This window comes from Pteropus vampyrus, unplaced genomic scaffold (genome assembly GCF_000151845.1).
Source record: "Pteropus vampyrus isolate Shadow unplaced genomic scaffold, Pvam_2.0 Scaffold95, whole genome shotgun sequence".
Taxonomy (NCBI): Eukaryota; Metazoa; Chordata; class Mammalia; order Chiroptera; family Pteropodidae; genus Pteropus; species Pteropus vampyrus.
In genome coordinates, this window is record NW_011888876.1 from 196,042 (window position 1) to 221,069 (window position 25,028).

The 25,028-nt window shown below is 50.4% G+C and overlaps 1 protein-coding gene across 3 annotated transcripts in view; it reads right to left on the minus strand.

Annotated features, from left to right (window-relative positions):
- The window catches only part of GPR107 (G protein-coupled receptor 107), a 45,075-nt gene that overhangs the window by 11,884 nt on the left and 8,163 nt on the right, over positions 1 to 25,028 (minus strand). The window contains exons 7-14 of one of the 3 annotated variants that reach the window (XM_023532973.1): positions 21,068 to 21,178; positions 20,550 to 20,683; positions 17,258 to 17,333; positions 15,898 to 15,971; positions 15,371 to 15,488; positions 12,652 to 12,782; positions 10,629 to 10,672; positions 9,145 to 9,198 (exon numbers count right to left, since the gene is read on the minus strand). In XM_023532973.1, the coding sequence (XP_023388741.1) occupies positions 9,145 to 9,198; positions 10,629 to 10,672; positions 12,652 to 12,782; positions 15,371 to 15,488; positions 15,898 to 15,971; positions 17,258 to 17,333; positions 20,550 to 20,683; positions 21,068 to 21,178 (742 nt within the window). Of the gene's footprint in view, positions 1 to 9,144; positions 9,199 to 10,628; positions 10,673 to 12,651; positions 12,783 to 15,370; positions 15,489 to 15,897; positions 15,972 to 17,257; positions 17,334 to 20,549; positions 20,684 to 21,067; positions 21,179 to 24,524; positions 24,656 to 25,028 lie in introns of those variants that run through there. The other 2 variants (XM_011364130.2, XM_023532971.1) reach the window with 2 other exon arrangements.

The window sequence follows — 25,028 nt, forward strand, 5'->3', positions numbered from 1 at the left end:
GGCAAAGGCTTTCTTATCTAGCGACCTCTCCGGTGGTCTTGCAATTTTAAAAATTAAATCTCTGGTTCTCAGGCACTTCTCACTCACTCTGACTCTGGGCCAGGCCCTGGGATGCAGCAGTGACCACGGCAACCGTGGCCTTTGCCCCAGGGGTGGCTGCCTCCCTCAGGGAAGAGTCACTGGACGAGGAGCTATATATGCACCCACTCGATGCGAAGCGCACAGAGGGCACTCGGTTGGTGTGCGGCATGCGGCGTGCGACGTGAACGGGCATTCCTCCTCGCCTGGCGGATGCCAAAGGATCTGCTGAGGACCAGGCACTAAAGCCGAGAGGTGTCGGATAACTAAGCTGCCACGGACTTAAAGCTCTGCACACCTGCAGGAAGCAGTGTTGTGTCCCTGTGTGCGTCTCCGGCTCCCAGCGGCAGCGGTCAGGGGGATGGCTGTTCACCCTGCACCCTGCACCCTGCCCCACAGAGCAGCTAGCCCCCGGGGAGAGCGGCCGGCCCAGACGTGCGACACGCTTCCTGAACACGAACGCCCATCCTCCCCCCGTGAAGAACAGAGACGACAGCACCGACGACTAGACCGCTCCAGCAACAGAAGGGCTTTAAAAGTCTCTTCTGAAATAAACCGACAGACGAAGTCCTGCCCTTGCAGTTCACCGAGAGCCACTGGCCTAGCGGAGAGGTGTCACCTTCTCGTCACGTCCTTACTCCCGGATCTCAAGATGCCAGGACAGGATATGCATGGCGGCCATGGCCAAGGAACAGTCCAAACCCACACCAGGGGGTGAAAGGACCCTCGAGGGGGGTGATGTCTAAGCAGAGGCCCGACTGGGGCCCGGGAGGGAGCGAGAGCAGTGAGGGGGCGGGGAGGGTGCTCGGGAAGCAGCGGGGCAAAGGCTCGCCACGGGGCGGCGTCAGGGAAGAGCAGCCCAGTGGGCAGGGCCCTGGAGCGGCCGGGCTGAGAGGAGGGCCGAACCCAACGCAGGAGGCCCGAACCCAACGCAGGAGGCCCGAACCCAACGCAGGAGGCCAGTCGGCCTCCTTCTGGATGCGAGGGCCCCAGGGAGCCTCCAAAGGGTCTGAAGCAGGGCAGTGCCTTGGCCACCGCTATGCTATGGAACAATCTCTCCGGAGAAAGGATGGAGTGAAGCAAGGATGAAGGCCCAGCTGAGGTCAAACCCTGACTATGCGGCAGCGTCCTTGGAGGGTGCTGAGACATTCCTCTCTCAGTGGACAGCAGTGGATGGGGCTGATCCCGCCATGGTGGTTGGCTCGGGGAGACGGAAGGACAGGTGGTGAAGCTGAGGATCACAGAAAATTCTTCAGGTGGAGTCTGATGGGTCCCCACCCTGTCATAGGGAAGGGCACCAGGGGTGGGGGTGGGGAGAGCTGACAGAGAAAGCAGAGAGGTTAAGGCGCTGCAGGCCCTAATGGGATAAGACACTGTGGGGGCTGAGAGAGGGAGGGAGCGGAAGGCACTGCATCTGACATCTCCCCGGTGTCATGCGTCACCATGTCACGCCCTCCAGGCTGACTGTAAGACACTGTGAAAGGAGGCAGGCCATGAACCGCGCTATAGACGAGCCTGCACACCCACATCCGGCGCCCCATGAGAAAGTGCCGGCACGGGCACCGACGCTAGGCCAGTCCAGGACATGTGCTAGGACTGACAAGTGGACCTTGGGAACAGCCGATATCGTCCCTAAGAATCACAGCCTCGATAAGCAGAGCTCAAAGTTGTTCCTACAACCCACCAGTCCTGGCAGGCATCATCTCCAGTCACGTGAAGACAGCTGCTCAGAAGATCAGGCCCCCCGGCCCCATGCAGCAGAGGCAGCGGAGGGAGGGAGGGAGGGAGGGAGGGAGCTTGCTTAGCGCCTAAGAAACGGGAGCGGGTAACAGTGCAGGCCCTTGGGTTCAAATTCCAACTCTGCTGCTTCCTGGCTGTGTGACCTCAGATAAGTCTCCTAACCTTTCTGAGTTTGTTTCTTCATCTGTAAAACGAGAATAACAACACCTACCACTAGGGTTGTTGGGGGGATCAATGAGACGGCAGGTAGAGAGCAGACAGCAAACTGTAATCACTCGATGAATGTCTGATGTTACAGCATCAGGATTATGTTAGGAATACTTAATATCAACCGAACCAAATGTGGCATAAGCTGTCTCACAGTGGCTGCCACGGCTGGCAGAATGCCAGATGCTAGGAACTTAAACTGGAATGAGCGGTGACCTGGGCTCTCCTAGAAGCAGGGCTGCCATATGCACACGACAAGTCGGCCTGCCGCACAGGGGACCAGCCAGCTGCAGGAGGGGGACTTTGCCAGCATTATGCAACGAGCAGTGACGCAGCAGGTCACAGCCTGGAATCCCAAGCCTTCCCTTTTTCTTCCAAAAAAGCGTTCCCTGGAGTTGAGAATGCTGACAGCTTGCCGCTCACTGGACCGTGGCAGGGCTGGGCGCCCCAGGAGGGCAGGGCCCCCCGGGAGGACAGGCTCACCAAGTCAGCCTGGCTATTTCTGACCCCACCACAAGGAACAGCAAATATGGTAAAAGAATGAGCACGCTGAGAGGAAAGATGCCCCGGACAGGAGCCAGGGGACCCTCGTAACGCAGCGTGCCTGAGCCTGGCCTGCCACTTCCTTCTCGGGGCATCGGTCCCCTCACGTGGAGACCAAATTCTTTCTGGCAATGGTCCTTAACCGGGGCGAGCACCAGAATCACCCAGGAGCTTCATTTAACACAGTTGCCGCCTCGTTGTAAGGAACAGGGCCTGGCTCCGAGGATCTTGAAAAACCTCCCGGGGAACAGGGAAGGAGAGCGTGGGGTGGAGAGGGCGGGCAGGGGCTTCGGGGCTCCCACAGGGCCGACCTCCTGCTGTGGGCTCCTCTTCCACCCTCCCACTCTCAGGAACGTGGCCAGGACTCCGCATTTTGGCAAGTGCTCTCTACTGACGAGAACAGAACAGGTGCTCCCTGAGGCAGGACGTGCCCGGACCTTGCAGGTGCCCAAGTCAGCAATCCCTCTGACCCAGCAGCCAAAGAGTAAACGCACCCTGTGTGGAGGGGGTGCCGCCCCCTCCCAGACTTCTGCCTCTCCTCTTTCAATGAGTAACTAAGCAGGTCAGCAGGAAGACAGGTCGTCCCCCGCCTCCCCAGAGGACTGTGACGATGGTAATGACAGCACTGGTCATCACCATCTACTGAGTGGTAACCATGTGCCGGGCACCGGGCTGGACACCCCCAATGCTTCACCCCCTGTAACCCTCAAAGACTGGGTGGCGGGCACAGTTACCACTGCCTCGCAGATGAAGGACTCAGGCCTGGAGAAGCTTAGTACAAATTACCAAGGTCACATAGCTTTGTAAGTGAGAGGCCAGTCCTCAAACCCAAGTCTACCTCCTTCCAAGGACCAAGCTCTCAGAGACCGACAGGAAGGCGATTCACAGCTCTGTAGTCCACCGGCAGCTCAGGAGGATGCCAGCGTGGCTCAACATGCCAGGCGATGCCCGGGAGCTGCCAGCAACCCTCCCTGGGCAGTCAGTCCTGAACAGGGTACGGGACGCACAGAGCAAAGGCCAACAGCAGCTGCTTAAAGGGTAAAAATTTTCCAAAACAACCCTTCCCTGGTGTAAGGAGAGCCTCGAGGCTTCAAAACACCCCTACCTACCCATGATCCTTTGCTCTCCCTGCTGTACTTCACAGGGAATTCTGAGTCAAAAGCAAGAATGAAAACGCAGCGTCTCTGACTCGCCATTACCCTTAGCACCTTAGTACCTGCACAAGCTGCTCAGGCCCTGGGCTCGGGCCCAGGGCAGCTTCCCCCGGCCATGGTCAAGTACGCGCCTGGGGGCCGCCCCAGGGCCGCCCTGGTCTGAAAGGGTCCATTCTGGGGGTGACTAACTGACGGGGTGCCCTCTGCCTCCACTAAGAGGAGACTCCACTAATGGATCTCACGAAGACTGTACTGAGAGCAAGTCCAAGAAGGGCTGAGATCAGAATTCTGCAGAGAATAAAAGTTCTTGATTTTCAAACTGTTGTTATGTGAAAAATGGTTCAAAAATACATTTCCAATACACATTTAAAACAATGACCCAGGAGTCATCAAACTAACAGTTAAGGACTGTGTGTCTCACATAAGCAATATGTTACCTTAAATAATAAAAAGCATCCAAGAAAGGCAAAAATAGCCCGAGCGAGTGGCCGACACCGTGCGACAGCAGAAGAGGCTACTCTGGAAGAGTTCTGTGGTCAAGTCCAGTAAGTCTCTGCCTTTGCCTCCCTTCCACCCTAGAGCCCACCCAGGGCCCTGTGGGGCCCGATGACCCACCTCTGCCAGCCCACTGCTCCCCTGAGGCCCACGGCACAGATTCCCGGCCAGCAACGGGCTGGGCGAGGAAGGTCAGATGTGCCACTGCCTGACAACACAGCCTGGTCGACAGCAGACAGCACCTCTCAATAAGAGAACCTCACCCCTCCAAATACCGCAGTGATCAACCAAGACGACTTGTTTTCAAGTTTCTCAAGACTCGTGGAACGTGAACGCATGCCCACCCCACCTGTACGAGAACCACGCTCGGAACTGAGCACGGCACGCCAACCCCGACTGCTAACAGGCCCGCTGGGTGGCTGAGGGCCCCCCAAGGTAGCGAGGCGCCCCATGTTCTGAAGGCGTAATAAAAAACTGGCACTGTCTCCACGATGGGGCTGCCTCTCAGGCTGGGGGTATGAGAGGCCTCTGCTTTTGGTTGTAGAGGATATTAACTCAGGTTAATTGATCATTTCACAATGGTGAATTGATTATTTCACAGTAGTGATCAGAGCCATTAGGTTAATGATGATAAAGGAATTTTGAGTGATCTGCTAGAGGAAAGTAGTGAAAAGAGGTTTTTGAGGATTACGAGAAATTAAAAATTATTGTATTAAGCCAAAGTATACTTTTTCTCTCTCGTTCTCTTGATGGTAGTCTGTTCAGCTCTGGTTTCTACCCTTTCTGGGGTCCCAGCCTCCTTTCCAAATTTGCTGAGAGCCACAGACCCTCTGCCCAGCTAAATATATGCATGCTCAAAATGTCCCCTACAGCTTCTGGTGCGCACAGCCCCCCTCTCTGTGTAATGCATTCATGCGTGCCCCATGAATTAGAGGGTCGGCGACACACTAACGTGAGGTGGCCCTGCGTGCAGGGCAGAATCCTTGGGGGCTTGACACATGCCAGCCATGAGAGTTGCAGCAGCTTTATGAGCATCCCCATCACATCTCCCGGGGAGAAAGTGCCCTCTGCCCGCCCGCGGTCCAGCTTCCTGGAGCAGGAGGCTGTCTGTGGTGCTCTCACGGTGCGGCCTTGGACGTCGCGGACAGGAATGGGTTTACGAGGATGAGCTCTGGCTACACGGGGACAAAAGGAGGATGAAAACGTTCTGAGTCCCCGGATAAAGAGAATCTCATTTCTTCTGCCCCTTCTTCTCTATTTCCACGAGACAGGGCTCCAGAGGGGACTCAGTGGGCCGCCCTCCACGGCAGTGTGGACGGCAGCACCCTGTGGCTCTGCGGGACGGCATCTTTGCCCAGGCCACGCCCAGTCCCAAAGCTGGGAGGGGGCATCGCAGCAAAACGTGCTGTTGGGAGGCTCCCCTCTTTCCCCTCACCTCCCCCTCTCCCCTGAGGCTTCTGACCCAGAGTCTCCAAATTTAACCTACTGACGAAACTCACCGCTGACAGCACCAGTGGGTCTGAGGCCACCTTAGTTTCCACGTGGAAAGTGGACATAAAGGTTGCACAAGCCTGTCATTATTACCAGGAACACGAGTCGGGGCAGACGGTGCTCACGAACATCGGCCCAGGGGGCACCGTGGAGCCCAAAGCTCTGCTGGTAAACTGAGGGCGATCCACGTTAAAGGCCGCTTGTCAGTCAAAGAAAAGCGAAGACTCCCACAGGTACCAGGTTGGGTAAGACAGCAGAGCAGATGAGGATGCAAAAGCTATTGTCCCAAACAGACAATAAAGAACACAGTTCTGGACACAAAGTTGCAGTTCAGTAAGTACTTACTTAAAAGCAGTCACTTCTTTTACCTACTCAGCTTTTTTTGTTTCCAAGTGCTCAGCATAGGGTGAAGCCAGCAGTCAACAGCACTGTGCTATACAAATGGCTTTAAAACTGGTCTCTCTTTAAATGTCTGTGTCAACCAGCAGTCGGCAAACTTCCCGTAAAGGGCTGGAGAGCAAATGTCTCAGGCCTTGGGGGCCGGAGGGTCTCTGACAGAACTACTCAACTCTGCCACTGAGGCAAGCCACTGTGCAGACGACAGGTACAGAAACGGGCATGGCTGCGTGCCAGTAAATCTTCATTTACAAAAACAGGCGGGTGTACTTGGCGTCTCTTCTCATCAGTGGGTTTCTCATTAGGTCTGTTTATATGAAAACACCCAAATAAAACAACTTCCGTGGCATGAGTTGCCCAGAATGAATGAACATCTTAAACGGTCACAAGAATCTGAAATGAGCTCAACAGGCCAGGAAAAAAAAAACCAGGCACCTTTCATGCCCATTCACAGTCGTCATGACGACGAGCGGCTCAAGATGCCTTATCCCTAACAAACGGTACTCAAACTTTCGGTCTCAGGACCCCTTCACAGTTTTAAAAATTACTAAGGACCTCCGAGAACTTTCGTTTATGTGGGTAAAATTCTACCAAAATTTACCATCCTAGAAATAACAAATTTCAAAAATATTTAATAACTCATTTGAGAGTGACAAAACCTATTACATGTAATCCAAACGATATTTTTCTTAAAAAATAACAAAAAATTCCACCAGAAGGGCGGGACTGTTTTCCATTTCTGTGAGTCTCTTTACCCCCTGGCTGACTAGAACACGGCTGGAGTCTCCGACTTGCTCCTGATCTGTCTGCTGTGAAGGGGTCTGGCTGAAGCATTCAAAGGATGTGGGCCTTGCCAGCAACTGTGAACAGTCTTCATTCTACATTGAAACTTGACGAATGGTACGCGGGGAATCCAAAACTGTATCAACGAACGCTCACACTCTGTCATGTTGAAATCATTGGTCCACCTTGCACTTTGAATGGAGTTTTCCATTCGTGCATGGCTGCTGTGTAACGTGCATTGCCCACGTGAAAATATTTCACTGAGTTCTGCAAATCTCCAAAATGTGGAAACTTTTAACATAAAAAGATACATATGTTTTAAAGTCACATTTGCTAATATCACCCCCCGCCCCCCGGCTCACATCAGTCTTTTAAGAACTGAGACGCTGTCGAGCTTGCAGTGGTGGATGTAAGTTTTCCTAAGTTAAAATCTGTGCTTTCAAGTGAAAATTAGATCACTGGCAACAAATACTTTTAGTTGTTTCCCTGATGGGACACGTTTACTTTGTTCATTTTCAAGAAAGCGTTGGCCAAAACTCCAGTCTAAGGAACCGCGGTCTCAGCCATCCATCCACCATCATTCTTTCAACTACACGACGCATCCCAAGAGGAAAGTGGGGCGTTCCGCTCCAGCTCAAATGATGCACATGTGCTTCCAAGGCCACGGGCACGCGTCGGTGGAGAGCCGAGGTCTTCATGCGGACTTCTCATTTCACCGCACAGAACGCTAAAGGGCAATGCATTCGAGGACTGAGGTTTAACGACGTGAACAGTTTTTACTATTTCATCAAGGCCACTCTTAAGTGAAACGAGCCCTTCTCACCCCCTGCAAGCAGGTGGCAATGAAGAATGCAATGTCCGCTGACAGTTTGCTGCCACCGCCCTGAATCGTGCCAAGGTGCCAGCTGTCCCACCCACCTCTGCTCTCTGTGACGACAGTGTGGACCCCAAGGGCCCTCCTCTCCTAGGAGCTGCTGCCCCGACAAACACTCCTCACGGCCTCGGCTACTTTCAGAATGTGGCAGCGGCCCACAACGAAGCCATTCCGCCGCGAACCAGCCAGTCACCATGGCTTACATGCGTCTGAAGCTCACGCCAAAGCTAAGTTTCCTCGGAAAACTTCCTCTGAATTTTCCTCACAAACACAAGGAGGGAAAGAAGATAACCAGGAGCAGAGACTGTTAATTAAATACATGGCGTATCTCGTCCCCGAGCCAGTTTTCTAACTAATGACCCCGGGCAAAGGGACGCAAACAGGGGAGTCCGTCGGGGCAGGCGGGACACAGGGGCAGCAGAGCTGGGTGGTTGTGCCAGTGTGAGACTCAATCACGCTTCCAGGACACACGGTGCAGCAGTGCCTCTAAACGACAGGGTCTGAGTGAGGCCACTGTGTGACAGAAGAGACAAAGACGCCGCTTAAGGACGGCGGGCAGCTTTGTCACTGTTCCCCTCGGGTTCAGTCGAAGGGAATCCAGGGACCAGGAAGTAAACAAAACCCAAACACACCTCCCGGAAGCCAGAGGGCACCCCAAAAGCAGGGAGGATGACTACACACAGCATCTCCCCACCTGCAGTCAGCCAGCCTGAACCGCGTTATGCTGAGTCTCAAGCCCGAGTCACTGTCAAGGCCACGCAAGGAGTCGCTGGAATAACGAGCCTAAGAACTGGAACCAGAGTCAGGCTCCGGGCAGCAAAATGCTTCCGAACCCAGGAGACACCGCTGCCGTGGCCTTCACTCTGCCAGCGCCTCCAGGACGGGCTAAGTCCCAGGAAGGGGAACTGCGAGCACAGAGGGCCGGCCACGACATCTTGGGGCAGCGGCGGCTCAGCAGAGTGCTCACTCCAGCGTTCCTGCGCTGCCTCGCTTCTGACCTGGAGTGGGCAAGCAGGGCACGGCCACTCTGCAGTCCCGCCCGAGGCTGGAGTCCCAGCACTGAGGGGGGCGGGGGCAGGGGGGTACTGTGCCTACGAGTTCTCTGCAGGGGAGACTTCAGTCCCGGAAACGGGCTGCTGACTCTGGAGGTGTCACCAGCATAACCATTTTTCAAAGTATGGAGTGAAATATACATTTGTGGATTAGCTCAAAAGCATCCCACAGTATAAATCAGTTCAGTGAAAAGCATGGACCATGAAGACACCTCTATTCTGATCAGCTCTGTCCCCCTTTCAAAGGGGCTGCGATACGTGCCGATGAGAAACGGGTGCTTTCTTAACAGCATGTCATCCTGAGAATGGTGAACGAGAGCCCTAGTGTGCGCGTGGCTTCCTGTTTCCACACTAGCGCTCGGCTGAAGAGGTCCCACGCTGCCACCTGGTGGAACGAATGAGAAACTGCCTCATGTGCCCCGGAGGGTGACAAAGGCATTCCTGTTCGGTAAAGTATCTTTACCAAGGATGCTGGGGTACAGTGATGACCCACATCTTGGGCTTTACCTGCTGAGCTGTCTACCCCAGGCAGCTAAGTTACTAAGTCCTCAGCTAACGATCAACCGCTCATGGAATAAACGTTTAGAGACAGTTGCCTCCAAGCCCTCTAAAGGCCAGGTGGAGAAGGCAGAGAGACAGGGGACCAGAGATCAAGAAGGTGAGGAGAAGGGGGAAGACGAAGCCGAGAAGGAAAGTACAGATCAAACTTCACCAGAAAACACTGCCCTTGGGATTCTCAAACATTTTCAGTCAGTCAGAAAAACGAATCCAGAAATACTGACGTGTATAAAAATAAAAAAGCAAAATGCCTCATTTTAATATATTAAAATTCAAGAAAGATCTATTAAGTTACAAAAATAACAAAAGCGTCTTATAACACGTATAGAACCCCGAGATCTTGCCCAACTCAGGTGTGAAGCCTTGAAGTCAGGTTTAATTCAATTTAAAGACAATGATGTGACATTTTCTGTAGAGCAGGTGGGAAATAAGATTCGTCCTAATGCCTGTTTTCCAAATTTTCTCCAAACGAATCCTCGTTACTTTTATAATCAGAAGACAGGTCAGCAACAAAACTTGTATTAACAACGAATAAATACTCTGCCTTAAAGAACATGACTACCTGCACTGAGCGTGATTTCATGGATCCAGAGGATGCTCCGACCTTGACCTGTGGTCTAAACCCCTCATGCCAGGGCAGCCTGCGGTCATAAGCACCATTCCAGCGGGCCCAGAAGCACACACATTTTCTTTGTGGCTTCTTTTCTGACTTAGGAGGCATGGTTGGAAAACTGAAGAGACTCAAAAGAGTTTTAATGGCACAACCACTTGAAAATCAGACAGTTTTAAAAGTTCTTTCTGGCATCGGGCTCACTTTAAATTAATGCCGACACGTCTATTTTGAAAGCGTGTTAAATCGGCAGGAAGGGATGCTTTACACGCAGCCATCCCCTTCCACAATACCTCCTGTTCTCACAGTGAAGTGTCATCTGGTCCTTCCAACACAGATTTTCTCTTCCTGACTCAGTTCTGAGAAGGCGAAAATCACGCTCACGAAAGAAACGAAATGAATCATCTTGATGAGCAGCAATCGCCCCAAGCCTCCTTACAGGGCTGCTCTCTGCAACGCCTAATGCCTGCCGCCTGCCTCTCCACTAAATGACCCGATGGCCCTTCCAAAGCTCCCAGGGAGCACCTGACCAGCCCCCCAGGTAGACTGCACCTGAGACCCATCCTTCCCGCTCCGCCTCTCAGCGGTACCCAGGCTGTGGCTTCAGGAAAGGCTGAGCAGCACGCAGAGGGCCCAAGGGGACTTGCCTTTTCCATCTGTTGCTGATGCTTCTTGTAAATGCCTGATTGACCTAAAAATAAACATTGGAAGAACAAAAGATTAGCTAATAAATTTGCATTCCTCTTTAATTGCAGGGCTAGCTGGTAACTTGAGGCCTTGAACCCTTCGATTATAAACTTGAAGGGTTGGATGAGAAGATTCTGGAGACTTTCCCTAACCACGGGATCCGTGATGACACTTCAGCATGGACCACGCTCAAGCCTGAGTTAGAGGTGCCCTCTGCTGGCTGAAAAAAGTCTGGCAGGGGCCTGGGCTTGAGGAGAAAACAACAAACCCAATCATTCAACACCCCTGATCTCCTCTATTCCCACAACTACCACCCCCAACCCAGAGCCAACGCGAAGACAACAGAGCATCTGCGCTCACCTGCTACCTGGAGAGAATGGACCCCATCAGGTCCCAGGTTGACTTCCAAAGCCTGGGTCTAGGAGCTGTGAGCCCACGGCCTCATGCAGGCTCTCACTGACTAGAAGTTTACGACTTGGATGAAAATGCCGGCTTCTGGGGAATGTTTTTTCTAGCTGAGATGTGCTGGTAACTAATGACCATCCGCGCAGTTCAGGCAGGAGAACACTAACGTTACTAAAGACGCCGCAGATCAGAGTTCTAGGGAGCATTCAAAGGCACCAAGGGGAAGACCCTCGTAAGGGGAAGACCCTCGTAAGGGGAAGACCCTCGTAAGGGGAAGACCCTCGTAAGGGGTGAGCAGGGCAGATGCGGTGTAGGGGGCGGGCCAGACCCGGGAGGAGTCTGACACGCCCACCGGCGCATCACCGACCGAATCCTCCCTAGTATTTGATTTTTTTCATTTTATGGCAATTTTCCAAAAATTTACCTTAAAGAATCTTGCCATTTGGCATCTGCTTGTTAGTGCTATAACTGACAAGTGGCAGGAAGTGGCCACTTGTAGGTGTCTAGCACATTGGGGTCTCCCCAGGCCTCCCTGCGCCTTCTCTTCTGCAGAGTGGCCAAAGCAAGCGTAGGGTCTCACTCGGTTCCCTAACAAGAAGGCGCTTTCTGTCCGGAGACAGCGCAGGCCGCCCTGTCACAGACGCCGACTCAGCTCTGCCTGGGCAGGACGCGCGCACGCTGTGCAGATTAAACCTCATTCGTACTCTCTCCTCTCTGCTGGACTGATACGTGTACACGGGCGACGTCCAACGGAATTAGGCTTAAGCGGCTGAATGAGGGTGACACTCCACGCCATGTTCTGAGCAATCAGAGTAACTGACTGACCTGGTAAACCTTAGGATTCTAAAAAATATTAACTTGCTGCATGAAGCACTGCGATGCAGAGCCCCTCATTTCCAACAGAAAGCAGGTAAACATGTACTTTTTAAAAACTGTTACTCTGAAAGAATTAACTGCTTCCAAGTAACCACGGTGAGGGTGAGTGCTCCATTTCTGCCAGCCGTTTCCTCTGCTTGCTTCCCCCCGAAGCAAGAGTTTCCCTCACTTGCATGAGACTGAATGAGGGCATTTTCTCTCCGCGACGCTGACTTGGCACTTACACTCTCTACACGTAATCAAGGCACAACATACGTGTCCGAAGTCTGCCGTTGCCAGAGATAAAGCAGCCATTCTGAACACCTACACTGTTTATGCGTTGAGAACTGTCACTAGCTTTATATTAGTTTACTTCCTCATTTTCTATCTAGCTTGGCAAGAAAAGCCTATTTATGAGATTTCTTTACTTACATTCCCTCAAAATTCATGCTATTTTATGCTGCTAGTAAATTCTCAGTTCCAGACTCTTCTCTATTCTCTGAACTATGCTAAAAGCCAGCCATGGTGCCACATCTGCTCTATCAGACACCACTGGAACCTGAAAAAAACACAAACTCTAGGGTCCTGCCCTGAGACCCAGAAAGCTGTATTTGTTACACAGATGCCCCGTGTGACGGGGACCGGTTGGAAAATGGCTAGCTCAGCTGCCAGTGTTGACAGCCTGGTGGCACACACATGGCCTCCCTCCCCGCAGGTACTCACCACACCACGGGGAAGAGGATGGCTCCACAGCACAGCAGGTCAATCAGAAACAGAGAATCCTTCCACAGGCTATACTCTGTTGTCCCCTCCTCCGTGGACTCTATGATGATGTAGGCCACGTTTGCCAGGACCTACAGGACACGAGAAGTTGCTGAGGCCCCAGAGCGTGAGTGGACTCTCACGACAGCAGCCCCAATGCGGGGGCACACTTGCGTCTGCAGCCCCCCACCCGCGGCCGTCCTCTGGGCCCTCCTCCCGAGCTTGTGATGGCTCTGGCCAACAGAGTGAGGTGGAGCGATGCCGTGACATTTCCAAGGCAAGCTACACCAAGGCCCGGCTTCTCCTGCCTCTCCCTTGAGACACACAGCTCTGGAGCGCTGAGCCTTCTGGTAAGAAGTCCGGCTGCCTGAAGCTGCCATGCTGGAGAGACCGGGCAGAGTGTGTGACAGGTGCCTGAGAGCCTCGCTGTTCCCGCCCGATCTGATCAAACCTGCCAGCCTAGCAGAAAGAGGCAAGAGAAGGTTTCACCAGGACCCCCGGCCCAGCCACCGTCTGGTTGCAACTGCAGGAGACACCGAGTCAGAAGGATGCAGTTAAGCCACTCCCCAGCTCCTGACCCACGGAAAACGTGAGTGAGAATAAACGCTGCTGTCTTAAGTCACTAAGTTTTGGGGTGATTCGTTGTGCAGCATCAGATGACCTGGACGCTTTGCTTTTTTAGGCCTCAGCAGGTCACTCAGGTGCTCGACAAGTGGCACTTCACATCCGTTCAGCCACGACACCCAGATTCCTCAAGTCCAAGTTCTGCCTGTGCGGGTACCTCTGCTTCTCAGTGACGATGACTCTCAGTGCCAGATGCTGTCGTCAGAGGCCAGAGGGGCAAGGACGGCCGACTGCAGCCCCCTGGCAGAGGAGCCACACCGGCCTCCCAGGGACGGCTCCCGCGGGTCCTCTCTACGCTGCACGCCGCCCAGGTCCTTCCACAGGTCATCGGCTTCCATCTCCAAAGTTACAGCTCTGCCTCGTGCATTCAGCCCTGTTACTAAGCTCCTAGCGTGTTACGGGGAGCCCTCCACTGGCCCTCGGACACGGAGACGTTTAAAGCTGTGACGTTCCTCCACATCAAGGACAGTCTCCGAGACGCCCTTTGGAGCCCCCACTGGTGTGGAGAAGGCTGTGGTCCCAAACCCCCGGGCTGACTTGTCCCCATGCAGGCGCCCCTGCCCGCTCCGCGGCGCTCTCCTGGGAAGTCTGCGTGGGCTTCCTCCTGCCGTCTATGGAAATCTTCTCAGGGAAATCACGGCAGAAGCCACACTTCACTTAAAATCAGCGCAAACACTGTTCTGAAATGCTCCTCTGACACCTGGCTTCTGGGTCTCCCCGAAGCCCGGTGGACCCTGCACGTCCGCCTCTGGCGCGAGCTCTGCAGACGAAGCGGGACACAGAGGCTTCCACAGCCCACGCTCTGATTCGCTTGTCCTCAGTTCGCACTCGCGACGCACGAGACAGCGTTCCCAGAGCGCTGGTGCGGAACGAGGAGCCGGGACGTCCCTGAAACGCCATTTGCGCCTCTCTCGCCTCAGCCCGAAACGCAAACGCGTGGGGGGCAGAGAAGCGGTTTCGACTTTCAGGCTGACGGTCGAGGCCTTCCCAGACTAGTTTCTGGGTTTGAACACATGTGACTTCTTTATATTGAATTTTTTATTTTATTTATTTTTTCTTTTCCCCTCTTTAATCCCCACCCCATTTCCACTGGACCCTGACCTATGGATGTTGCCGTCTCCCCTTAAGAACTGGATCTCTGAAGGCGGGGCATCTCCTCCCACATGCTCTCTGCATGCACCCGGGGCCTGGTCCGTGGCTCCACCTGGGGCGCGAACCCAGGACCTTCTGCATGTAAAGCAGACACGCTAACTGCTATACTATGGAGCCGCCCCTATGTTGAATTTTTTAAATGCCCTTGTTTTCTCTGAGTGACTTGCTATGAGGGTAGCTTTGCTGCAAACAGTGCCAAATCTCCAATCGCCAGAGTGGAACAGGCCTTTCGGGTGCCTAGGGAGATGTCCCCTTCCTTCCCTCACCTGCCACATTTACACCAGGCTCCAAAATGAGCCTGGTTGACGAGGACTACTTCGTCAACCTTTGGTTGAGCAGAGCGGAGTCGCTGTGCATCCCTGCCGGGACCTCTCTGTCACGAGTCCTTTACACTCAGGTTCCGCCCGCCTAAGACTGTTTATCATAAGACAGGTTCCCCTGCCAAAGGGCTCACAAGCCTGAAAGGCAGGCCTCAGCCCAGGAAAGCTGTAACAAATACGTGCCCCTGAGGCCTGCTTCATATTCTGCCTCGTGGAAACTCAATTGTGTCATTCGCAGTTTTAAAATAATTTGTTAACAAAATCGCTAGGTATTTGAGCCTCTTTGCTAAGAGGCCCATTTTGTTACAAGGTGAACGGGCAGAAAGGGAGGCAGGGTGTCCCCCCAGCCTTGCCACAGCTCTTAATTCGAGAGCACACGTCCACGTGCTGGTTTAAAGGTGACGATGGTCCAGCACCCCCCAGAGTAGTGACGTGAGGTCTAGGTCTGTAAGAATTCAGAAACGGAATGCCTGATGGCAGAGACCGGGGTCTGAGTGAGCCGACCCCCTCTTCCCAGAGAGGCCTGGGGCTGAACCCTGCTGCGCGCCAAGACAACTAGAACAAGCAGGGTTAGTGTCGCCTACCTGGAGCGGGATGACAATCATGAAGATCTTTTTGTCTTTATCGGAAAGGATGTGCTTAATGAAAGCCCAGCCGGTGCCAATGAGTGCGATGGTGATGAACAGCAGCGCCCCCTTCAAACTAAAACAGAAAAGATTTCACAGATGCAAGTGGGTCTCTTCAGACTCTCTGCAAGTTAGATCCCACAGCTCATTCTATGATTTCACGTGCCGCTTGCAAAAGACGGGTGGCTAAATTCAGGAAATTCATCTCAAGTGAGCAACACTTCTTTCCAGGCACACAAATAGGTAGCTATGCACCCCACTACCTGAGCAGCCGATCCCCTCAGCGAGGCCACCCCTCCCCAGGGGCATGCCAACCGCCCCAAGCTCTCAGGTTTGGACAGCCGCCTGAATACCGCACACCTCTGGCATGGCAGGAACCCAGAGTGACTGCCACAGGGGGCGAGGCCGGTCCTGCCAGGGATTCCCCAACCTCTCGTATGTGACTTCACGGTATGAGCACGTCACGTGTCACCCGGCATACTTACAGGTGAGTGATGTAGTACACGACGGCCCACCCCTCAATCGGAAAGCCCTGGGAGGAGATGTAGTGGTAGTCGATCTGCAATCAAACGAGTGTGTCTCAGCGAGGTCGGCGGCTGGCCACACGCCGGTGCGCACGCAGTGGGACAGGAAGTGCTGCCCGCGGACCTCGGGATGGGGGGGCTGCCCTGCCCCACTCCCTAGTGACTCACTTGTCAATTCATAATTAAGCACGTGAGTGTGCTGCCAACGTCAGCTAGCTTGAGAACCTTGACACGAGTTTCAACGTTACTAACACCCAGCCCGGGTCCCTCTCCTGGGCAGGTGATTCATCCCGGCCAATGGCAACCTAGTCTTTTCTCTAAAATCTCCCAGTTCCAAATGCCACAGTTTCCCAACAAAGAACTTTATCGTTCATACCCGGCTGCTTACATAGGTAAATAAGTCACTCGCTTAGTAAGGAAATCTATGTGGAATCACCCAGCTTAGAACATATTTTCTTTGAAAAAAAAAAAAAAATCTGTAAATTCAGAGCCTCTTGAAGTTACCAACTAATTTTAATTAAAGGGGCAAGTTACAGTAGTGCCCCCAAATCCTTCCTGGCAGAACTCACGAAGGTGACATAAATGTCTTCATATGTATTTCATCCTATCACAAATGATCATCTAGATATAAAGTAGCTCAGGAATCCTATTACTTATTACCTACATGGTGCCAGAAAAAATCCTTAACTGAGGTGTAAATAAGAAATCATCCAAAGAACTGTCATTTCTTGAGACTATAACTAGATCCACTACATTTTCTGACAGCCTTCAGTGCAGCAGGGGACTGTCACCTATGGGGCGCCTCACAGGCCTTCAAACTGGGGACGCTGTGACCTTACTCTCATGAGCAGGCTCGTTTCAGTTTGTGTCAGCACTAAATATTCAAAACTCCAGTACAATTTTATGCCTCAATCTGCAGAGCATCAATTTTCTCTCAAACAAGTATGCGAACACTGAATTTCCAATCAATGGGGACATGAGGGAATATTTGGAAAAATTAAGGGAGTCATGGAAACATTTAGCAAATGGCACTCTAATCTCAAGAAATGACAAAAAACAAAGCAACGAAAAAAAAGAAATAAAAACAAACAAGTGTTCTAGGAAAACTGTGGTCTGTGGCATCGGATGTCTTCAGTTTGGTGGCAGGGAGGTTTTGATCTATCCCCAGGACTGTCTCCCCAGAATGAAGGAGGCTTTGGGACAAAGGTATTCTTTCATCTTTGTTTCCCACTGATCTACCCACTTCCTTCTAATTGACTTTTCCTGCTCGTATAGGCACTGTACGTCATTTCAGAAATGACTCAAAAATATTAATACGTACTGCATGGAACACCAAAGAGAGAGACTTGGTGAACGGAAGGGCCGCCATCAACCAGTGAATTTTAAATACCTCATTCCTATAAAAACAGAGAGAAAAGAATGAAAAGCATATTTCATTCCCCCAAAAGCCTGCCGAAGCTCCAGGCATCAGACACATTTATAAGGAGGCAGTAAATGTAATCTAAACAAACCACAAACATGAACCCTTTTATTAAGCAAGCAGTTTCTGTGAGTGGAAAAGGCCTTGACCGGAGTGCTGGAGTCACCTCTAATGTGTGAGTCAGTGTCGTGAGTGGAATTGAGAGCTCTGCACTGAAGCCAGACGTGATGGGCTCCGAGTCCCAATGAGCTGGAAATCTAAACAGGTTGGAGACTTCTCCCCCGGAAACCACCTGGAAAGGCCACAGAAGTGTGAAGTAGACGGATCCACAGGAATGACGTGAAACCCACAGGAAAGGGGGAGGCTGGGCACAGCAGAGGGGGACATCTGTAGTGTGTGCAGCCAGGCGGCAGGGATGCTCATGCCCTTATCTCCCTTTTGTGGCTGGAACCCGCCACACACACCAGGCCAGCGGGGCAAAGTGCTCACGCCCACCGCCACGCCCACACAGGTACTCGTCCGGCTTTGTGCAGCCGGGCATTAAATTAATTAAATTCCTCTGCCCTTGCGCACCTCACCCTAGGAAGTAACTTAATAGGACACACAAGACTGTTTGGGAGAAAAACTTAAAACTCTATTAAATAAAATATGTACACAAAGACTTGAGTAAGAGCCACAGAGAACACTCACACGCTCATATCAAGACACTCAGCAAAGCTGCAGCAGTAAAAATGTGGGAGGAGGTAGCATCAGATGAATAAATCAACAGAATAGATAGGACTGTGAGAAGAACAGTATCTGTAGATAGTGTACTTTCAATAAATTAAAAATACATGCAACATCAATGAACATCAATGATTCATTTATAAGACGGCACAAACATCCCAAAACACACATTTAAGCACGTTTGAGCGACTGGGAAGGAGTGAGCCAGGGGTAGGAAATGAGGGGAAGACAAGGAGCGGGCCCTGCACGGAGATAAGCAGGGCGTGTCGTGCACTGACGCACACCCAACTTCCGGGTTGACTTCCTCCCTGGTCATTTCCTGTCCCAGGGCCCACGTACTTGAAACCAGCAAGGAAGGCCAGAGTCATCTGTCACTCCTGAATAGCAAAGAGAGTTAACCCACCCACCAGCAACCGCACAGTCCCCGTTAAAACATCCCTGCCCGGGGCAGTGACGAGATGGGAAGAACACAGGCTCCGAAGCCACTGAATCAGCTCCGACAGCGCTTCTCCCCTGATGCCCATACTCGCTCCACACGTCAGCAACCTCTTCTGAAAATGGGGCGGTTCCTATCTCAAGGAGCTGCTGGAAGCCCAGCCGAAATCACACACGCAAGTGCCTGGCTGAGCAGAGAGCTGGCACTCACGCACTATCAGCTGCCTGTGCCCTTCCCTCCTCCCCAGGACACCCCTCCCCACTCTCCAGGGCCCACAGCTGAAATGACAGAGTTCAGGGGTGCCACACATGTGTGACAACGGGATGTGGGTTCCAGTGGCAGCTCTGTCAGCTGACCCGAGCCATGGCTCTCACCACCCCTCGCCCACCAAGGCCTCGCTAAAACGGGGCAAAGATCCCCCAGTCCCTCCCGGCTGTGAGGGGCTGCGAGCTGGCAGCCTGGGTGTCACATCCTTCACATGACTCAAATTTCCAACCTAACGCCACTGGCTGGAAGACTCCCGGAAACAGGGGATGGGGCAGAGGGCGGAATCACACATTTCTGCGAGTCTATCGGACTCCAACAAGAAGCTTAAAACACGCTGTACAGAGCAGGTCGGCCTCATTTAACCACAGATGTAAAATTGCTTCCAGTTTTATATAAGGGAACCAGTGACAGTGTTGTATCACTAAACAAAAGGAAATTAAAATACCACTGAATGCCTGGTTAGGAAACTATTTTGTATGTACCTCCTATTTGCATAGCTTCCTGATGTGCCAAACGAATTATTTTGGGGCAAATCGCATAACTCTGAAGACCTATGGCTCTGGAGAGGAAGCCAGGGCCAGTATACTTCGCAGTCTTGTAGCTGAGGAGAAAGGGACTTAGGGCGTGAGGCCCCAGACTGCGGGAACGGTCAGCGTCTGCGCTCGAAAGCAGGCCTCTGTCTCCCGTTCTCACTTCTCTAATAAAGGCAAGAGCAAATCTTTCTTTAAATAAAACCCTTTTACGTCTGTCTGAATTTGTAGGATGCGTTTTTTCTTTATTAATTGCTCCCTGATCGTCTACTCCAAACGTGATTACATGGGGCCCTTCAGAGGAGAATGAGCTCTTTCCACTTGGTGGGTATAAAGGGTGTTCCAGCAAACGTGGATCAGCCAGTGACTGCTCCGAGCCGAGCCCAGGGCCCCCAGCCGAGCACATCCACGAGAAGACAGGCCTCTAGGGCCAAAAGAAGTCCCAATTTTTTCCCCGATGCCTCAGAGAAAGTAGTGTTATCTCGGGTTCTTAATTATTATATAAACTTAAATTAATACATATTACAATACTATATTCACATAAAACCATTTACTCAGTTTATGGACCTTATCCTGTAACAAATACTTCGCAATACTGTTTAACTGAAAATCAGTATTTTGTTCTCAATTTTGGGGGCAGGGAGAGAGACTTAAATACTAGCTCCACATATACACAGCTGGTCCCCTCGAGAGCCAAGTACAGGAAGTTAGAGCCCAGGGGTTTCAGAAGGCCAGTAGCCAGGAAGGAGGGCTTTGAAGAGGTTTTCTCCAGTGACAAGCCTCTGAAGGTCAGTGTCCATCCCAGCCCGGATCTGAGCTGAGGCCTTGGGAACTAAGCAGTACCTCATGCTCTCACCCAGCCAGTGGTCACTGTCACTCATCCCCTCCCAAGGACAAAGAGCCCGTGAATGGGACCAATGTGTTCACTCTAAGTCCTGCACTGCGGTGTCTTCACTATGGAGACGCTTGGCTTACACATTTAACGTTGCTTGTGTATTAATGAACTATTTGGATTTGCCTTTTAAACAAAGCAATGGGAAGTGAGCAAACACCAAGGCACGGAAAGGTCTTCCACGCTACAAGCTCCCACAGTCTCCTTGTGTTTTGGGAAAGATGATATTTGAAGAGAACAAGCTAGTGCTAATTCCTTCCAGGTGCAGAGGCCAGCAAAGAGTGAGGTTATACAAATTCCAACCCACTCTAAGTTAAAGGGCTCCAGGAAGTAATGCTTTACCGTCGTTTTCGAAGGATGTGAATCCAGACGGTCCCAGAGAGGAAAAAGAAAAAGGCCATGGAAATATATAATTTAGGGAGAGGGATTTCTCCCGCTGAGAGGTAGCTGTCAGGATTCTTCTCTGTGATCTCGATCTGAAACCAACATGAAATTAATTGTTATTTTTCAAGGACAGATCATTCCACATTCAGCAATTTGTAATCTTAGCTATTTTGCTTAAGCTTAAGAAAGTGAGTATCAGCAGAGAACAATCATATTCTCAATGCACAGGCTGAAGGGTAAACACATCCTAAATTGTTCTATATTTTCTTGTTCGTGAACCCTCTGCTGAAGTATCTGCCCACTGGCAGAGACATTATTCTGGCCACATTCTTCTTTTGCTTAAGTGCTCTTAAAACCTATTATTTAAAAAAAAAAAAAAAAACCAAAAAAAACCCCTATTCTTATAGAGAAATAAATGTCTCACATTTTACACAGCTGACAAAACCCACGTGGAAGAGATTCCACAAGGTACTCACATCAAGGCTGAAGGAAAACTTGTCATTAGACCACATTTTATTTCCAAGGCATTTATGGAAATAAAGACTGTAGAGGCCTTCTTGGTCATCAGTGCTGATATTAAAGAAAAACTGAAAGTGAAGAAGAAAAAAATTAAAGGGCACCCAAATTCTCAGCTAAATCTTTAAATCTTAGAAATCATGAATACTATAGACAGAAGAAAATATAGACTACTTAAAATCACATTGTCCCAGAGCAGTTTAAAACAGATGTTTTCTTGTATTGTGATTTCCCTCCAATATTTAGTTATTTCAAGCCAACCAGAGATGACAAGATTATACAGAAAATACCTATATACCCACTACCTAGACTCTACAATGAATATTTCATTCTCCTTGTTTTATCACGATCTATTCCTCGGTGAGGGGTTTTGGCAGAAGTCTGAAGAGATAACCTAAGAGGCAGTTATCTAGTTTTTGATATCTAGTTTTTAGTTGCTCTTTAAGTAAAAACAACTCCTGAAAAAGAAAGGAGGTTCGCTTGACACTCTAAAAGGTAAACAACCAATATTCTCTCATGAAAATTTATACCTATCATTTTAAACACTGTAATAAATGCTGTTTTCTACATTTAGACATTTTTTATGTTTTTCATATATTTCACATGTTCAAATTAAGTTTTATGTAAACTGAAAGACATTATACATACATAAGATCACAAAAGTGACTCCTTGGTCTATTCTAGAGAACATTTTACTATAAGCCTAAAATATATTGTTTAGGGCTACATATACATATGGCAACTATAAAGAAAGGTGAGATGATCATAGTAACATTTTTCATGATAGGATTACTCCAGAGTTGGGAAGGGATGTGAGGGACATACAGGGATTGTGGGGCGTTAGCACTGCTCTACTTCTTATCCCAGGTGATGGTTACAAAGGTGATTCTTTACGACTATTTGTACTCAACCGGGTACTACACACTCTTTTGTATATATACTATACCTTACAATTATTTAAAAGGATTAGGAAAAAAGAGACATCTGATAAGAAGATAGAAGTAAAAGACCAAGAATATTCAAGCTGAAATTATTAATCTGTTAAACCACATCCCAAACTTGTCACTGTAAACGTGAGGTGTGCATATTAGTCCACACAAGGCGGCCAGAAAAAAAACAAAAAACCTTTTCTAAACATATTAATGACTTTTAGTTCCAAAATACCCAAATGAAGTTTCTAAGAAACATGTTTTTTAAAAATCAACAGAATCATCACAGTCAATAAGAGTAGGCACCCAACTCTTAAAGAGAAAATCGCAACAAAATAAAGCAAAAATGTAAATTTTAGAGATTGGAATAAGCCCTGACAGTCCCCTTCCTGCTTTGGGTACATAAGTGACCATCCCTGTTCGTGGCTGGAGCAGAAAGGCTCGGCGTGACTGCACTGTCCACAGTGGCAGGACCCTGGGTAGCGAAACAGCAAGGAGACACCTACTGAGTCCTTTACCAGGAGGGGGAAAGCCGCGAAGAGGCAAGCTGTCCAGGAACTGCCGTGTCATGCAACCCAACGCCCCAACGAACTGGCTATTCCAACCGGGGTCCCTCAGGAGCAGTGTGCTGCATGCCCCTGGACATGCACCTCACACAGAGCATTAGTAACTGATGAACACAGGCGCCTTACAATGCTTTATACAAAGCATTCAAAAAAATCATTTTATTAACAAGCATTTTAAAGTGAGGGGGGGAAAAAGTACCTTTTGTATTTTCTTAAGGAGGTAGTAAAGCAAAGCGGTTAAACACATGGGCCTTGGAGTCAGACTATCCTGGGTTTGAACCCTCCCTTTAGGCAGGTGCTGAACCTCTTGAGCCTCAGTTTCCTCTCCTCTCAAAGGGGAACAGTAACAGTACCTACTCCGTGAAGTTGTTGGGAGGATGAACTGAGCTAATGATAACGTATCAGTACTTGGCACGGGCCTGGCAGGCATTCATTCACCTCCATGGTTACTGATGAAGAGCCTGTCATGGGCCAGGCCCAAGGTTAGGAATTTCATTCATATCAACCATAAAAGATAAACATCCCTGCCCTTCTGGTGACTTTTGAAAGGGAGGGACTGACAATAAACATAATAAACGAGTCAGTTACGGCACGGCACGCTAGAGAGAAAAGCGGAGGGAAAAACAGAGCAAAGGGATGGAGCAGGGGAGTGGGCTCCATTTAAAATATGGTGATTGGAGGAAGCTTTGTTGAGAAGGTGACATCTGAGCAGAGACGTGAAGGAGGAAGAAATTCATCATGAGGGTTCGGAGGGGCACGCCTTCCTCCCACCCAGCACAGTGTGAGCGGAGCCTAAGGCCTGCTCTTACTAGGAGCAGCGAGAGGGCCTGTGCACCTGGGGTGGGGGGCGGAGCCGAGGTGGAAACCGCCAGCGGCCGGACCACGCGAGCTCCTGGACCAGCGCGAGCACTTGGGCTTTTACTGAGACAGATGGGAAGCTGCTGAGGATTCGGAGCAGGCGAACACCCCACGAGCTCTCAGTTAGCTACTAATATCAGTGACTACTAAACTTAAAGAACATAAAAAACTGTTAGATAGGCAAAATAATCTCCGGTGAAAGAAATCAAATGCTGGATGCCGGGGTGGGGGACTTCCTGACGTGACAAAAGCACGGAGAATCTTGACAGAGAGTGGGATGCGTGCGTGCACGCGTCTGTCAAAACTGATCGAACTGTGCGCTTCAGGCCTGTGCATTTCACTCTAAGCAATTACACCTCAATTAATAAAAACTGGTTAGAAAAGAGGCAGTGACTCTTACACATTAATGATAAAGATTATCTGTATAGTGCTTTACAGAGCACTTTTAGCTTTTTAAAAAATGATACACGTAACAACGCTATAAGTTCCATCAATTTTCATTTTTAGATGATTAAAGGGCGAGGTTCAGAAGTTAAGTGAGTTGTCCAAGGTCACCAGCTGGTAAGTGGGTGCTGAGATCCAGTCCAATGTCCTACCCCATACGTAGGCTGTGATGCTGCCACAAACACACGCAGCTAATAACGGTGACAGCTGAGCAGGTCACTCAAAGCCTCTGAGTCTCAGTGACCTCATCTCTAAAATGACAACGTCACCCTAAGTGATCACCCACGGTCCTTTCAGGTACAGAATCCTGTGCTTCTGGAGCACCGCGAATGGGAGGTGGCATGGGATGAGAGAGGCAGAGTTGCAGGGACCACCAGGCAGAACTAGGTTGGAATCTGAGCCTTGTCACTGACATCGGACATTCGTGAAGTTACACATTCTCAAAGACTTAGGATTTGATATGCAGTGCATGGTGACAGCCACCTTGTAGGTTTGTTATGGAGAGACCAACTGTATTCAAGTGACTGATAGTGCACCTAAATTCAAAATTCCTTTAAAAATTCACCCTTTTACATGGTAGAAATAAATTCTATGAAGCTTTACTCAAAGAAAATACATACCTGAAATGAAACTGCCCCATCATTTTTATGAACAGAAAAAGATTTCTCTCCCATGGCCTAAAAAGACATAACAACCTGTTTTAGGATGCTGGCAGAAAAAGGAAGCTAATAAAAATAAAGATTAAAAAAAATAATAATAAAACAACCTCAAAACACATTCTTCTTCAACCATAAATTTGCTGACCTTTAAAAGCTCCCTGAAAGTAAAAGTCACCCTCCTTTCAAGATGTCTGAAATCCCCTTCACAGAGAATGGTCATTCTCCTTCACCCATGTCCCTCACTCGGCTCTCTCTTCTGCCGTCCACGAACCCCCATTCCCTGCCCCCGCCCCGACCTTCCTGCTGGAGCCTGTCTCTGCTCTTAAAACTTCAGCCAGAATAAGGATGCCGACCAGGCCACACCGGATGCATCATCAACACGTTGCCATTGGTACAGTGGACTAAGCAATGCAAAGGAGGAACTGCTGATATACGCGACGACGTGGATGAACTCCAAGTAATTAT